This window comes from Jaculus jaculus, chromosome 7 (genome assembly GCF_020740685.1).
Source record: "Jaculus jaculus isolate mJacJac1 chromosome 7, mJacJac1.mat.Y.cur, whole genome shotgun sequence".
NCBI classification, from domain to species: Eukaryota; Metazoa; Chordata; class Mammalia; order Rodentia; family Dipodidae; genus Jaculus; species Jaculus jaculus.
The window spans coordinates 1,732,184-1,748,376 of NC_059108.1; the positions used below are offsets into that span (position 1 = coordinate 1,732,184).

At 47.5% G+C, this 16,193-nt stretch overlaps 1 protein-coding gene across 4 annotated transcripts; it reads left to right on the plus strand.

Annotated features, from left to right (window-relative positions):
- Window positions 1-401: 401 nt before the first annotated feature.
- Window positions 402-10,403, plus strand: Rbm42 (RNA binding motif protein 42). Of its 4 annotated transcripts, none has more exons than XM_004659926.3 (10): window positions 402-609; window positions 807-933; window positions 3,020-3,104; window positions 3,214-3,288; window positions 6,693-6,758; window positions 6,839-7,011; window positions 7,740-8,072; window positions 8,213-8,330; window positions 9,902-10,096; window positions 10,176-10,403. In XM_004659926.3, exons 1-10 carry the CDS (start codon window positions 482-484, stop codon window positions 10,286-10,288), a joined length of 1,413 nt encoding a protein of 470 aa, XP_004659983.1. In that variant the 5' UTR covers window positions 402-481; the 3' UTR covers window positions 10,289-10,403. The 4 variants fall into 4 exon arrangements, with proteins under 4 accessions (XP_004659983.1, XP_045010391.1, XP_045010392.1 ...); XM_045154456.1 differs by having other exon boundaries at window positions 6,857-7,011; XM_045154457.1 differs by lacking the exon at window positions 6,693-6,758 and having other exon boundaries at window positions 6,857-7,011.
- The last annotated feature ends 5,790 nt before the right edge of the window (window positions 10,404-16,193 follow it).

Consider the following 16,193-nt stretch of genomic DNA (forward strand, 5'->3'; position numbering starts at 1 on the left):
GAGGCAACCAATAAAATTGAACTTTGACACAATTTTTAACAGGTAAGCAATCCCTGGCAGTGTATCAGTCCCCCTTCACCCCAACCCCTTGCAGGAGGGCGCCCACGGGACGCTGATGCGTGTTTACAAACTGCAAAAGGCTTCCGAACTTCCCCATCCTTAGAATTCCTGCCACCCTACCTCGAGCCCTGCCTCGCTCCCATTGGTCCACGTTCCTACGCGAAGGCGTGGCCGGCTCTGCGCCACGCTCTAATAGGCTCAGAGTCTTCCGCCACTTTGTCTCTCCGGGACTCTGATTGGCCGCTCTTCCTGGGCCGTGTCTCATTGGCCTCCGCTCCCCGGTTGCATGGCGTCACTGCCGCGCCCGCCGCTTCCGGCTACGTCATCCGCCGGCGCCCAGCCTGACAGAGTCGGGGAGTTGTCTGGAAGCCGCGGCTGCGGTTTGGGCTGAGGAACGGCGGCGATAGCTAGCACAGTGGCGATGGCCGGGGCGGGGCCGGCTCCGGGGCTCCCGGTGGCGGGGGGACCCGTGGTCCCGGGCCCTGGCTCCGGCATCCCGGGCAAGAGCGGCGAGGAGCGCTTGAAGGAGATGGAAGCGGAGATGGCCCTGTAAGGCCCGCCAGAGGGAATTAGAAAAGCGGCCGCCCAGTCCGGCTGCGGTGTGGCTCTGTCCGGGGCGGGGGTGGGGGTCCTTCGGGATGTGGGGCACGCGGACGGGGGCAAAGGTGCCGTCGCCGAGCACCCCGCGCCCCTGGATTGGAGCGAGCACCTGACCTGCGGTGTCCGTCTCTCCCCCCCACCCCCAGGTTTGAGCAGGAAGTCCTGGGAGCTCCAGTGACCGGAATCCCGACTGCGGTGCCCACCGTAGAAGCCATGCAGGTCCCAGCCGCTCCCGTGATCCGCCCCATTATTGCGACCAACACATACCAGCAGGTAAGGTAAAGCTAAGACGTGCAAGCCAGGTATGTAAGACACATAATGCCTTGATCCCAGCAGATATTTATGCAGAGCTGCTAGTATTTTGGCTTGTTTTAATTAGCGTGACAAGTTATTCACATGCCACACACTGAGGATACAAGTAGTGACTGAGGCAGAGTATCTCTTGTGGAAGCCTCTATTCCAGAGCATGCCGTCCGGTAGAACTTTCCATAATCTCGGGAAAGTTCTGCACATTTCTTTATATTTTATATGTACATTAACTCGTTTCTGAATCTCCTTGGTCAAATTTCTAGTGTTCACTAACCAGCTGTATATGTCTGGTGGAAGGAGAGCAAAGCAAGAGAAGCTCCTTGAATAAATACAAGTAAACAAAACTTTTCTATTAACATCTATTAGGTGGGTTGTGGGATAACTCAGTGTATAGAGCGCCTACCTAGTATGCACAAGGTCATGGGTTCAATTCCCTGAACTGCAAAAAATAAAAAGAAAGAAAAATGTGGCTGGAGAGATGGCTTAGTTTGGGGCATTTGCCTGCAAAACCCTCAGGTTCGTTACGTAAGCCAGATGTACATAGTTGCACACGCATCTGGAGTTTATTTGCAGTGGCTAGAGGCTCTGGCGATCCCATTCTCTCTTGCTTACCCACATAAATAAAGAAATTTATCTACTTATTTATTTATTGGTTTTCCGAGGCAGGGTCTCGCTGTAGCCCAGGCTGACCTGGAATTCACTATGTAGTCTCAGGGTGGCCTTAAACTCTCAGCAATCCTCCTACCTCTGCCTCCTGAGTGCTGGGATTAAAGGCGTGTTCCACCACACCCGGCAATATTTTTTGTTTTTAAAGACAAAAAAGGGAAGAAAGAAAGAAAAGGAAACCAGTTCTGCCAGGTGTGGTGGTGCACGCTTTTAATCCCAACACTAGGAAGGTTGAGGTTGGAGGATTACTGTAAGTTCAAGACCAGTCTAAGACTAATTCCAGGTTAGGCTGGGCTAGAGTGAGACACCAAGTATTGAATACCTTCTGTACACCAAGCACTATAATAAAACTTATCATTACCTTTTTGGAGCTTATTTTCCAGTAGGGAAAAGACAGGTTACAGGTAGTAAAAAGGATGGAGGGTGTTTTGTTTGTTTGTTTGTTTGTTGGAGGTAGGGTCTCACTCTAACCCAGGTTGACCTGGAAGACACTCTGTAATTCCTGTCTGGCTTCCAGCTCACAGTGATCCTCTTGCCTCTGCCTCATGAGTGCTGGGATTAAAGGTGTGTACCACCATGCCCAGTTTAGGCTAGCACTTGATAACCTCACAGTCAGAGAAAGACTTTCTGGAAGCAGTTATAAATAAGATGATGGAGGGAACCATGAAGCTAATTGGGGCAAGGCTATTCTCAGCAGAGAAGTGTCATTGCAAAGGCCCTGAGGCAGTTACATGACATTTGTGCTTGCAGAACAGTGAGATCAGTGGCTGAGTAGAGTGAGCAAAGGGAAAAGTAGAGGAGAATAGAACTGGTGGTGAAGGCTAGATCTTGAGGGCTCTTTGGCCCATTGTAGAAATGTTGGCCTTTACTCTGAGATGGAAATCTATTGGAGAATTCCAAACAGAAGAGTAATGTGGTTCAACTTAGAGGGAAACAGGGTACATTGGGTGACGGGGGAATAGACTGTAGGGACCAAATTCAAGGAGACTGAGAAAGGATCTCATAATAATGTAGGCAAGAGGTAATGGTACTTGGGAGAAAGGGAGGACAGGTTTGATATAATTTGGGATTGTGCTAATGGGGGTCTGTAATAATCCCACCCTGAACACCCACCCCCATTTCATTTGACCTTAGAAAGTGAGTAAGGCCAGTCTTGGTCATTACTTACATGGGAAATTGTGCTGTTGAAAATACAAAACAGGTGGAGAGAAATCCTAGGAGAGGCTCGTGTGACTCCCAGAAGCCCCCTGAGAAGTGATCTGGTAGCACAGCTTGACAGGTTGCCAATCCCACACAAGGTGAAAGTTTTGAGCTGTGGGCACAAGCTAGCCATGGCAGATCAGGAGCCCTGAATCATCCCTCATCTTGGCCCTTTCCCCAACAGGTCCAGCAGACCCTAGAGGCCCGGGCAGCTGCTGCAGCCACAGTTGTTCCCCCCATGGTGGGTGGCCCTCCTTTTGTGGGCCCAGGTAAGTAGTGAGTGGCAAGGTCAGGGGGTCAGAGTCATGGTCAGGCAGAGTGGTAAAAAAAGATGCCCAGGACTTGTCTCTCACTATCTTCATATTTCTTCCCCCACAGTTGGCTTTGGCCCTGGGGATCGGGGTCACCTGGACAGTCCAGAAGCCCGGGAGGCCATGTTCCTGAGGCGAGCAGGTAAGTTGGGGACCAGGACCCTCACATTTAGCCATTCCCACTTGTTCAGGCAACTTCAGCCACTTGGCCAAACCTGCTTTTAGTTACCTGCTCTGTTCTTCCTTCCTTCCCTGGTATTGTGGTCTTCCTGCAGCACAAGCCTAATGAGCACTTCAGTGGGTCCTTGTCACTCCTCATTCAGAACCTTGGCTGTCCCCTGAGCACTTTGTTCTTTGTCGCAGGCTCTGACGTGCACGTCAGCAGGTCCTTGTCACTCATTCAGAACCTTGGCTGTCCCCTAAGCACTTTGCTCCTTGTCGTGGGCTCTGACGTGCACTTCAGCGGGTCCTTGTCACTCCTCATTCAGAACTTTGGCTGTTCCCTGAGCACTTCGCCTCTTGTCACAGGTTCTCCAGCTTGCTGACCATGGTCAACGTGCTTTGCTTCCTCTGACATAAGTTTTGTGGAGGGCAGCACTGTCTTTCCTGCCACATAGAATGATCCAAGGAGACCATCCACACGGGTTTCTGACTTGTGGTCCACACCCTGTGTGACTTGGTTTCCTATAGGAGATCGTCCCATCCCTCCATGAGCCAAAAACATGCCTGAGACACTAGAGAAGGTTGAGGAAACTTTCTGTTCTTTGCTCATGGTCACTCAGCTCTGACTTGCCTTCCCCTAATCTGATCAGGCCCCATTTTTTAACTTTTTTTTCTTTTCAAGATAGGGCCTCACTCTAGCCCAGGCTGACCTGGAATTCACTATGTAGTCTCAGGTTCAGGTAGCCCCCCCACCCACCCACACACACATAATACCAGTTTTTGTGACATCATCCCCACATATATGTGAACAGGATGTGTGTTTCCATTTGCATATAAGATTCTGGTAGTCTGTTAAATCAAGTTAATTATGTTAACTAAATACTGTTACGTGTGTTTGGTGTTGGGAATGAACCCAGGCTTTGCATGTGCTAGGCAGGTGCTCTACCACTAAGCTACATCCTATCGCTTGATGTTTTGTTTGTTACTGTTTTGCTTCTTTTGAACTTTTTTAAAATTTATTTTATGAGAGGGAGAATTGGCACACCAGGGCCTCTAGCCACTGCTCATGAACTCCAGACATGTGTACCACCTTGTACACATGCATCACCTTGTACACCAAGCTTACATGGGTTCTGGTGAATCAAAGCTGGGCCCTTAGGCTTTGCAGGCAAGCACGTTAACCACTAAGCAATTTTTCCAGCCCCTTTTCAACTTTTTATTTCCAGCCTCCATACATGTACACAATGTACTCTGATCATGAGCCCCTCCCTCCTTTGTCCCTCCTCCTCCACACCCACCCCATCATTGAACCCCTTCTCTCCAGTTAGTCCTCTGTGTGTGTGTGTGTGTGTGTGTGTGTGTGTGTGTGTGTGTGTGTTGAGGCAAGCCCAACCAACTGGCCTTTTTTTCTAATACAAGAGAGAAAATTGGCACTCCAGGGCCTCCAGCCACTGCAAACAAACTCCAGATGTGCCCGACACCTTGTGTGTCTGGCCTATGTAGGACCTGAAGAGTAAAACATGGGTCCTTAGGTTTTTCAGGCAGGCACTTTAACTACTAAGCCATCTAACTCCCACCCTCCATATTTTTTAGTCTATTTATTTGCAAGTAGAAAGAGATAGAAGAGAGACAGATAATGGGCACACCTGGGACCCCAGCCACTGAAAACAGACTTCAGATGCATGTACCACTGTGTACATCTGGCTTTAAATGGGCACTGGGGAATGAAACTTGGGTCATTAAGCTTTGTAGGCAGGTGCCTTAACTGCTCAGCCATCTCTCCAGCCCCCACTTACATTTATCTTATTTCTTTCTTTCTTTTGATTTTTTGAGGTAGGGTTTCACTCTGGCCCATGCTGACCTGGAATTCACTATGTAGTCTCAGGGTGGCCTTGACCTCATGGCAATCCTCCTACCTCTGCCTTCTGAGTGCTGGGATTAAGGACACGCACCGCCATGCCAACTCTGCCATAGGTTTTTGATTAGCTTTTCACTACCAGGCAGTAATTCCCTTTTATGGAGTGTCAAGTCCAATCAGAGAGGAGTTGGTTTCTCCCATAACAGACATGCCACCATTGCATCAGCTGTCACATTTGGCCTGGCTGGCTGAGTGTACAACTTGCAGAGTCCTCTGCTGGTTAAGACCTCTGATGACTGCTCTCCCCCAGCGGGCTTCTTAGCACTTTCCAGAACTATGGCAGTCTTTGACAGTCAACAGGGAGGAGGTTTCCTGTTCAGCTCCAGCTTGATTTCTCAATGCTTCCAGAGCCTAAGCATGTGGAATTGTCTGCAGTGGGTTCTTACCATGTAGTCCTGGAGGGCTACCAAAAGCCTCGGCAATAGCCACTAGTGTTTTGGGGCCATCAGAGACCTCCCTGACCCAGCCATTGGTTTTCTTGAAATTGTCTTGCTATGTAGCCCAGACTGGCCTCACATTTGTGATCCTCCTGCCTCTACCTCCTGAATGCTGTCCCTGAAGGCATGTCCCATCATCCCTGTCTTGTATTTTGTATATTATGATGACCTTAAAAATGTTCATGTCTCCTACTCTTTTGTGTGGTTTTGATCAAAATGCAAATCTGACGCAATCACCTTGCTGTGGCTCCCTAGTGCCCTCAGATGGACATCCATGGGTCAGTCAGGAAGGCTGTCCTTTGATACCTGCTGACCTTGCAACCCTCTCATGAGGTCCCAGAGCCCCACTTCCTCTGAGACAATCCTTCTAGAATGAAGAGTAGAAAGGTTTTCCTTATAAATGCATTCTCCCAGGTGGAGAGATGGCCCAGTGGTTATAGGTGCTAGTCTGCAAATCCTAACAGCCTGGGTTGGATTCCCCAGTACTCACGTAAAGCCAGATGCACAAAGTGGCATATATGTCTTGAGTTGGTCTGCAGTGGCAAGAGGCCCTGGTGAACCTGTACTCTCTCTGTCTCAAATAAATAAATTTTAAATAAAAGTTTTAAAAAGAATGCCTTCCCTGCCAGTAATACTATTTCACACTGCTGCCTGCCTAACTTCATTTGCATCAGGTCTCAGCTCACAGGCTGCTTTCTCTAGGAAATCTGTAGTTCCTCTGCCCTAGGCTGCCACTTTCCAGCCCTGACCACTCCGGGCTGCCCCTCTCTCTAGTGATGTGTGGATTGCCTACTTTTCTACCCTAGGAGACTCCCCAAGATCCCATGACCTATTGGTGAGTCCCCAACATTGCTCACCACAGGAGGATCCTCATAGTCAGTTTGCAGAATGACCATTGACAAGACCCCACATTTCCAGGAAGGATCCTTTAGAGTCTTCAGGATTTCTTGGATGCAGACAATACCCCACACACCCTGCCCCAAGTCCCTGTCCCCCATGACACACACCCCCCATCTCTCTCTCCCACAGCTGTGGCCCCTCAGAGGGCCCCTATCCTGCGTCCAGCCTTCATCCCCCATGTGCTACAGAGAGCAGGTGAGGGGCCAGGGTCATCATCCCTGCTACACAACTCCCTCTCCCCAAGCCCTGGAACTCCCTGACTAACACCCTGACAGATTCTGCTCTTTCTCCAGCAGGTGGTCCCCGCCCTATGGCCCTGCGGCCCCCTCATCAGGCCCTTGTGGGACCACCTCTGCCTGGGCCTCCTGGACCACCTATGATGCTACCACCAATGGCTCGGGCCCCTGGACCTCCTCTGGGCTCCATGGCTGCTCTGCGGCCTCCCCTGGTGAGTGGGGACCAGTTATGAATGTCAGCAGTGCTGTGAGTGGGAGGCCCCAGTCCTGGCACCACTCTCCTGAGCTGCTTCCTCTCACTTCATCTTCAGGTCTCCTTCTGCCTTTGTCTTTGTCTTAGTTTTTTTGAGGTAGGATGTGTCTCTGGTCCAAGCTGATCTGAAATTATGTAGTCTCAGGGTGGCCTCAAATTCATGGAGATCCACCTACCTCTCCATCTTGAGTGCTGGGATTAAAGGTGTGCACCACCACACCCAGCTCTTTTTCTGTTCTTTCTGGGACCCAGAGTCAGGATCTCACTACATAACCCAGGGTGGCACACGGTCCTCCTGCCTCAGCCTCCTGAGTCCTGGAATTAAGAGGCATTCTCCACCAGGCATGGCTTTCATCCGTGGAGCCTTTCTGTCTCTGTTCTTCTTCATGTCTATTGTTTGTTTGAGGCAGGGTCTCATGGTAGCTTAGGCTGGCTGCAAAAATTGATTGTTATCCTTCTGCCTGTGCTTCCTGAGTGCCACACCTGGTCCTGTTGTCCTTTGATGTCTCTCCCTAATTGTGTTTACCTGTGTCTACCTCCTTCACTGCCTGTCTTTCTCTTTCTGGCTGACTTAACTTTATTTCTACCTGTTTCCAGGCTTCCAGATCTTTGCTTTGTATGGATGGGGCTAGAAGTAAGATGAGAGCCTCTGAGGCGTTCCCCTCTCATGCCCTCTCTTGCCCATAGGAAGAGCCAGCAGCGCCCCGAGAGCTGGGCCTAGGCCTGGGGCTGGGCCTGAAGGAGAAGGAAGAGGCAGTGGTGGCAGCAGCGGCTGGGCTGGAGGAGGCTGGTGCAGCAGTGCCTGTGGGGGCAGGAGGAGCGCCAGCAGGCCCAGCAGTCATCGGGCCCAGCCTACCACTGGCCTTGGCCATGCCCTTGCCTGAGCCTGAGCCCCTGCCGCTCCCACTAGAGGTAGTGCGTGGCCTACTGCCCCCACTGCGCATTCCTGAGCTCCTGTCTCTGCGTCCACGACCTCGGCCACCTCGACCTGAGCCACCCCCTGGTCTCATGGCTCTTGAGGTAAGCAGTAACAGAAGAGGCTGGGAAGGCCATTGCCATGAGCTTCCACTTAAAGGAGTATGCATAGCCCTCTGGCCAGAGGGTGGGCAGGAAGTAGAGTGGAGTAGGAGACTCCAACACTCATCCACTCCCCTCTGCAGGTCCCAGAGCCACTGGGTGAAGACAAGAAGAAAGGCAAGCCAGAGAAATTGAAACGCTGCATTCGCACGGCAGCAGGGAGTAGCTGGGAGGACCCCAGCCTGCTCGAGTGGGATGCTGGTAAATGGCTGGCAGCAGGGGTCAGGGATGGTGTGCTCAGCCAAGAACAGGCTCTGCTTGTTTGGGAGGACAGATAGGGAGGGAGGAGCAGGTAACTGCAGCTCTCTGTAGAACAAGCACTGTTGATACCCCCCCCCCTTAGGGTGTGCCATACTGTGTCCCAGAGCAACAGGTTGTCCCCTTGCTAGTAGCTGGAACTTGGTGGGCATGATTGGTACCCAGGGCTTTGGTTTCATTCTGTTCATTTATATATATATTATATATTTATTTATTTTAGAGAGAAGGGGTGTGCCAGGGTCTTTGATCACTGCAAACAAATTCTAGATGCTTGTACCATCTTGTGCATCTGGCTTTATATGGGTACTAGGGAATCAGTCCTGGGTCCTTTGGCTTTGCAGGCAAGCACCTTTGCCATTAAGCCATCTCTTCAGCGCCCCCCCCCTTTATTTTTTAGATATGTTTACTTATTTGCAAGCATAGAGAAAGAGATAGAAGAGAGACAGAAAGTATGGGTATGCCAGGGCCTCCAGCTGCTACAAATGAGCTCCAGATACACATGCTACTTTTGTGTATCTGGCTTTATGTGGGAACTGGGGAATCAAACCCCATCCTTAACTACTGAGCCATCTCTCCAGCCCCTTTGTTCAGCTTTTTTTGGGGGGGGTGGTTCAAGGTAGGGTCTCACTCTGGCCCAGGCTGACATGGAAATCACTGTGTAGTCTTTGGGTGGCCTTGAACTCACGGTGATACTCCTACCTCTACCTCCCAAGAGCTGGGATTAAAGGTGTGCACCACTACACCCGGTGACTTGTTTGGCTTTTTTATGAGACAGGGTCTTTGTAGCTCAGGCTGACATTGTACTTGTGATCATTTTGCCTCAGTCTCCTGAGTACTGAGATTATAGCATGTACCACACCATACCCTGCTTGGCACGTAGGCTGTGAGTACTGTCTTCCTCATGGAGGGCCTGGCCTGCTGAAGGTCAAGGGGGATTCTTTTATTTATTTGAAACAGGATCTCATATAGCCTAGGCTGGTTTTGAGCTGGCTGTGTAGCCAAGCATGACCTTAAACTTCTGATCCTCTCTCTCTATCACCCAAGTGCTAAAATTATAGGCATGCATACATACCACATTTTTATGGTTTGGTTTGGTTTTTTAGGTCTTTCAAGGTAGGATCCTGCTCCAGCCCAGGTTAACCCTGATTCACTATGTAGTCTCAGATTGGTCTCAAACTCACCTACCTCTACCTCCTGAGTGCTGGAATTAAAGGCATATGCCACCACACCCAGCATTATGAGGGTTTTAATACATTAGCATTCATCTCCTTTAATCTCAGCACTTGCAAGGCTGCAGTAGGAGGACCACTGTGAGTTTGAGGCCAGCCTGGGCCAGAGTGAGACCCTACCTGGAAAAAATGAACACATTCTTTCATATAATGCCATTACCAAAGCTAAGGAAGTATTATATAGGCATTGGTTGTTGTTACTGAGGGCCCCAGGCAAAGACTGATGACAGGGAGGAAGGCTGGAGATGCTGCATGCTCTGACCTCTGCTCTCTCCCTATCTTCAGATGACTTCCGGATCTTCTGTGGGGATCTAGGCAATGAGGTGAATGATGACATCCTGGCACGAGCCTTTAGCCGTTTCCCATCCTTCCTTAAGGCTAAGGTGATCCGTGACAAGCGCACAGGCAAGACCAAGGGCTATGGCTTCGTCAGCTTCAAGGATCCCAGTGACTATGTTCGCGCCATGCGTGAGATGAATGGTGGGTGAGGTCTTCCCTAGGGACAGTGGGTGTGACAGGCACCGACCTAAGCCTGACCTCAAACCCTCCATTCCCATAGGGAAATATGTGGGTTCACGCCCCATCAAGCTTCGCAAGAGCATGTGGAAGGACCGGAACCTGGACGTGGTCCGCAAGAAGCAGAAGGAAAAGAAGAAGCTGGGCCTCAGATAGGGATAGGGCTGCAGCAGCCTCCCACCCACCTGGCCAGTGCTGGCTCTCCCTGGATGGCTTTGGAAAACCCCCACCTATCCCAAAACCAGTTTCAATAAATGTACCTTCATTTCCATCCCTGGCTGGGTTTGGAAGCCCTCTGGAGACAGGGCTTGGCCCACTCTGCTTAAGAAATGGGGAGTCAGGCATGGTGCATGCACTTGGGAGGCTGAGGTAGGAGGATTGTTGTAAGTTTGGGGCCAGCCTGGGACTACATAGTAAATTCCAGGTCAGCTGGGACTAATGTGAGATACTACTTCAAACAAAAAAAAAAAAAAAAAGAAGAAATGGGGAGCCGTCAAGGACTATAGAAGAGGTGGCAGAATAAGAGGCAGCTGTGTATGGTGGCACAAACCTAAATCCTAGCACTTGGGAGGCAGAAGTAGGATCACAATGAGTTCAAGGTCAGCCTTGGACTACTGAGTGAATGCCAGGTCAGCCTGGGCTAGAGTGAGACCCTACCTCAAAACAAACAAAAAAGCCAGAAGCTGAGCTGGGCTGTGTAATCCCAGCACGTTGATGGCAAGATGAAAGGCAGACATGAGAATTCCCCAGAAGCTCAAACACCAGCTAGCTTGGCAAAAATGATGTTTTCTTTGACCTCCACAGGCATGCCTTGACACATGTGCACTCAAATGTGAACATACATCATACACACAGACTGAAAGAACAGGGCACCTTAAAGTTCGCACAGCAAACTGCAGGGATGTTTCTGGGCCTTGGGACCCTTCTTACATGCCCATTACCTTTTTTTTAATGGCAGTTTTGTTTAGTTTCGGCATGTGTGTGTGAGGGCACATGTGTTCAAGGCAGAGGACAACTTCAAGTGTCAGTACATTGGTTCTGGAACTCAGGTACTCAAGCTTGGGAGACAAGCATTTTGATCGCTGAGCCATCCACTCCACCTTGGCTTTTTTTTTTTTTTTTTTTTTTAGTAGGGAGAGAGCAACAGAATTGGCATGCCAGGGTCTCGGCCACTGTAATCGAACTTCAGATGCTTGTGCCAACTAGTGGGTATATGTGACCTTGCGCTTGCCTCATCTTTGGGCATCTGGCTAAAATGGAATCTGGAGAGTCTAACATGGGTCCTTATGCTTTGCAAGCAAGTCCCCTAACTACTAAGGCATCTCTGCAGCCCTCTTAATATTTTATTTATTTGACAAAGAAAGAGGCAGAAAGAGTGAGTGTGCCAGGGCCTCCAGACACTTGGACCTTCTTGTGCCTCTGGCTCATGTAGAGACTGAGGAATCCTGGGTCCTTATACTTCAAGCGCCTTAAACACTAAGCCATCTCCACTCTGGCTTTGCTGCTTTTTTAAAAAAAATTTACTCATTTATGAGACAGAGGCCGGGCGTGGTGGCGCACGCCTTTAATCCCAGCATTCAGGAGGCAGAGGTGGGAGGATCGCCATGAGTTCAAGGCCACCCTGAGACTACATAGTGAGTTCCAGGTCAGCCTGGACTAGAGTGAGACCCTACCTTGAAAAACAAAAACACAGCACTCGGGAGGCAGAGGTAGGAAGATCATGAGTTCAAGGCCACCCTGAGACTACAGAGTTAATTCCAGGTCAGCCTGGACCAGAGTGAGACCCTACCTCAAAAAAACAAAAAAAAAAAAAAAAGTAAAAATGAGACAGGAAGGGGCAGAAAGAAAAAGAATGGGCACGCCAGGGCTTCCAGTCACTGCAAACAAACTCCAGACACATGCACATCTTGTGCATCTGGCTTATGTGGGTCTTGGGGAATTGAACTGGGGTCCTTAGGCCTCGCAGGCAAATGCCTTAACCACTTAAGCCATTTGCCCAGCCCTTGGCTTTAGCTTTTTAAAAATTTTTATTTGTGTGTGAAAGAAAATGAGTTTACCAAGGCCTCTTGCCACTACAACTCCAAGCACATGAGCCACTTTGTGCTTTAGGTGAGCACTCAAACCTGGACCACAAGAGTTTGCAAATGTATCTTTAACTAATGAATCCTCTACCTAGTTTTTCTTTTTTTTTTTTACTTTTTTTTTTTTTTTTTCCAAGGTAGCATCTCACTCTACCCAGGCCCACCAGAAATTCACTATGTAGTCTCAGACTGGCTTCAAAATCACAGTGATCCTCCTACCTCTGCCAGTATTGAGATTAAAGGTGTATGTCACCACACCTAGCATTTTTTTTTCTCCTTTTCAATTTTTTTATTAACAACTTCCATGATTATAAAACAATGAACCAGCCAAGTGTGGTGGCACACGCCTTTAATCCCAGCACTTGGGAGGCAGAGTTAGGAGGATTGCCATGAGTTCAAGGCCACCCTGTGACTACATAGTGAATCATTTCAGGTCAGCCTGGGCTAGAGCAAAACCCAACCTTGAAAAACCAAAAAATAAAAATGTTTTCATTCATTCCATGGTAATGCCCTCCCTCCCTCCACTTTCCCTTTGAAACTCCATTCTCTGTAATATCCCCTCCCCCTCTCAATCAGTCTCTCTCTTATTTTGATGTCATGATCTTTTCCTCCTATTATGATGGTCTTGTGTAGGTAGTGTCAGAAACTGAGGTCATGCATATCCAAGCCATTTTGTGTCTAGGGGGAGCACGTTGTAAGGTCCTACCCTTTCTTTGGCTCTTACATTCTGCCACATCTTCTGCAATGGACCCTGAGCCTTGGAAAGTGTGATAGAGATATTGCAGTACTGAGCACTCCTGTCACTTCTTTCTAGCACCATGATGCCTTCTGAGTCATCCCAAGGTCACTGCCATCTGAAAAGAAGGTTCTCTACCAAAAGTGAGAGTAGCATTAATATATGGGTATGAACATTAAGTACTTACTGGGCAATTTGGTAAGTATAGTATATATATTAAACCAGACAGCAGCAGCCATTACACCCCTAGGGCTCATGATTACCCCTGTTTTCAGTATCAGAGATGTATTCCCTCCCATGGATTGGGCCGCCAGTCCAATTAGAGGGCAGTTGCTTTCCACCATGGCAGATGTGCCACTATTGCACCTATTAGCTCATTTGGCCTGGCTAGCCAAATATAAGGCTTGCAGTATCCACTGTTGAGTATCTTTAGTGGTGATTTCTCTCTCTCCCATTGAACTGCATGCAGAATGGCTTCTTCCAGCTTTCTGTCAGCTGGTCTACATGGAGGAGGTTATCAGCTCAGTTCCAGCAGGATTTCTCAGTGGCCTTGCAGCCCAAGTATGTGGAGTCTTCAGCAATAGGATCTTACTATCTATTCCTGGTGGGAAACCAAGGGCCTCGGGAATGGCCTACAATGTTTTGGGGGCATCAGGAACCTCCCTGGCCAACAACTCACTGGAAGGTACCCCATCCCTGGCACAGAAAATTTTCTAGCAACAATCTATGACACCTGATTGTTCCATTGTCCAGAAAAGTAGGTTTCCATGATTTATTTATATCACCTTAGATTTTGATTAGCCCTCCCACCTTTCCTTTACTCAATCTCTTCCCCTGACCTCACTTTGGCCTTTTCACTCCCATTAATCTATTCTTCTACTTACATATATACAATACCAACCTGTTAAGTACCCCACTTCCTTCCTTTCTCTTCCCTTTATATCTCTTTTCTAGCTTACTGGCCTTTGCTACTGAGTTTTCTTCCTACTCACACAGAAGTCCAATCATCTGTAGCTACGATCCACATATGAGAGAGAATATGTGATGGTTGGCTTTCTGGGCCTGGGTTACCTCACTTAGTATAATCCTTTCCAAATCCATCCATTTTCCTACAACTTTCATAACTTCATTTTGTTTTACTACTGAGTAGAGCTCCATGGTATAAATGTGCCATATCTTCATTATCTACTCATCAGTTGAGGGACATTTAGGTTGGTTCCATTTCCCAGCTATTGTGAATTAAGCGGCAATAAACATGGTTGAGCAAGTATCTCTAAGGTAATGAGATCATTGAGTCTTTAGGATAAATGCCTAGGAGCGCTACAGCTGGGTCATATGGTAGATCTATTTTTAGCTGTCTTAGGAATCACCACACTGATTTCCATAATGGCTGGACCAGATTGCATTCCCACCAACAATGTAGAAGGCTTTCTTTTTTTCCACATCCTCGCCAGCATTTATGGTCACTTGTTTTCATGATGGTAGCTAGTCTGACAGGAATGAGATGGAATCTCAACATAGTTTTAATCTGCATTTCCCTGATGACTAGGGATGTAGAACATGTTTTTATATGCTTATATACCATCTGTATTTCTTCTTTTGAGAACTTTATTTAGTTCCATAGCCCATTTTTTAATTGGCTTCTTTGATTTCTTGTTATTTAATTTTTTGAGTTCCTTGTATATCCTAGATAATAATCCTCTATCAAATGTGTAGCTGGCAAAGATTTTTTCCCATTCTGTAGGTTGCTCTTTGCTTTATTCACAGTGTCCTTTGCCGCAAAAAAAATCTTTGTAATTTCATGAGGTGGTTAATCTGTGGTTTTATTGCCTGAGCAATTGGGGTTATATTCAGAAAGTCTTGGCCAAGACCAATGTATTGAAGGGTTTCCCTACTTTTTTCTTTTTCATTTTGTTTTTATTTATTTACTTGAAAGTGACAGGCAGAGAGAGAAAGAAGCTGATATATATAGAGAATGGGTGCACCAGGGTCTCCAGCCACTGCAAACAAAACTCCAGATGCATGCGCCCCCTTGTGCATCTGGCTAACGTGGGTCCTGGGGAATAGAGCCTCGAAGTGGGGTCTTAGGCTTCACAGGCAAGTGCTTAACCACTAAGACATCTCTCCAGCCTTCCCCTACTTTTTCCTGTAGCAGTTTCAGAGTTTCAGGTCTGACATTAAGGTCTTTAATCCATTTGGACTTAATTCCTGTGCATGGAGAGAGAGGAGAATCTATTTTTATCCTTCTACAGATAAATATCCAGTTTTCCCAGCACCATTTACTGAAGAGGCTGTCTTTTCTCCAATGAGTATTTTTGGCATTTTTATCGAATATCAGGTGGCTATAGCCACCCAGACTTACATCTGGGTCCTTTATTCGGTTCCATTGATCTACATGTCTACTTTTGTAACAGTACCATGCTGTTTTTGTTACCATGGCTCTGTAGTATAGGTTAAAATCAGGTATGGTGATACCACCAGCCTTATTTTTGTTACTCAGTATTGTTTTAGATATTTGAGATTTTTTGTGATTCCAAACGAATTGTTGGATTGTTTTTTTCTATTTCTGTGAAGAATGCTGTTGGAATTTTGATGGGGATTACATTAAATGTGTAGATTTTGGGGGGTAAGATTGCCATTTTCACAATATTGATTGTTCCAATCCAGGAACAAGGAATGTTCTTCCATTTCCTAGTGTCTTCTGCAATTTCTCGCTTGAGTGTTTTAAAGTTTTCATTGTAGAGATCCTTCACTTCCTTGGTTAGGTTTATTCAAAGGTACTTTTTTTTATAATGCAATTGTGAATGGGAGTGATTCTCTGATTTCATCCTGTGTTTGTTGTTAGCATATAGGAAGGCTACTGATTTCTGTGTATTTATTTTGTATCCTGCTACATGGCTATAGGTGTTTATCAGCTCTAATAGTTTGCTGGTAGCCTTTAGGGTCCTTTATGTATAGAATCATATCATCTGCAAATAATAACTTGATCTCCTCCTTTCCAACTTATATCCCTTTTATGTACATCTCTTGCCTTATTGCTATGGCTAAGTCTTCTAGTACTATATTAAATAAAAGTAGGGACAGTGAACAACCTTATCTTGTTCCTGATTTTAGTGGAAAAGCTTCCAGTTTTCCCCATTTAGTAGTATGTTGGCTGTAGGCTTGTCATAGTCTTTATTTTATTAAGAAATAGTCCTTCTATTTCCAGTCTCTAGGACTTTTATCATGAAGGGGTGTTGGATTT

Bases quoted from the DNA above. Each gene is read 5' to 3' on its own strand.
- Rbm42 (XM_004659926.3), top strand. From the start codon at position 482: ATGGCCGGGGCGGGGCCGGCTCCGGGGCTCCCGGTGGCGGGGGGACCC. The intron at 3,105-3,213 runs GTAAGTAGTGAG...CTTCCCCCACAG, and splicing joins CCCTCCTTTTGTGGGCCCAG to TTGGCTTTGGCCCTGGGGAT. The intron at 10,097-10,175 runs GTGGGTGAGGTC...CCATTCCCATAG, and splicing joins CGCCATGCGTGAGATGAATG to GGAAATATGTGGGTTCACGC.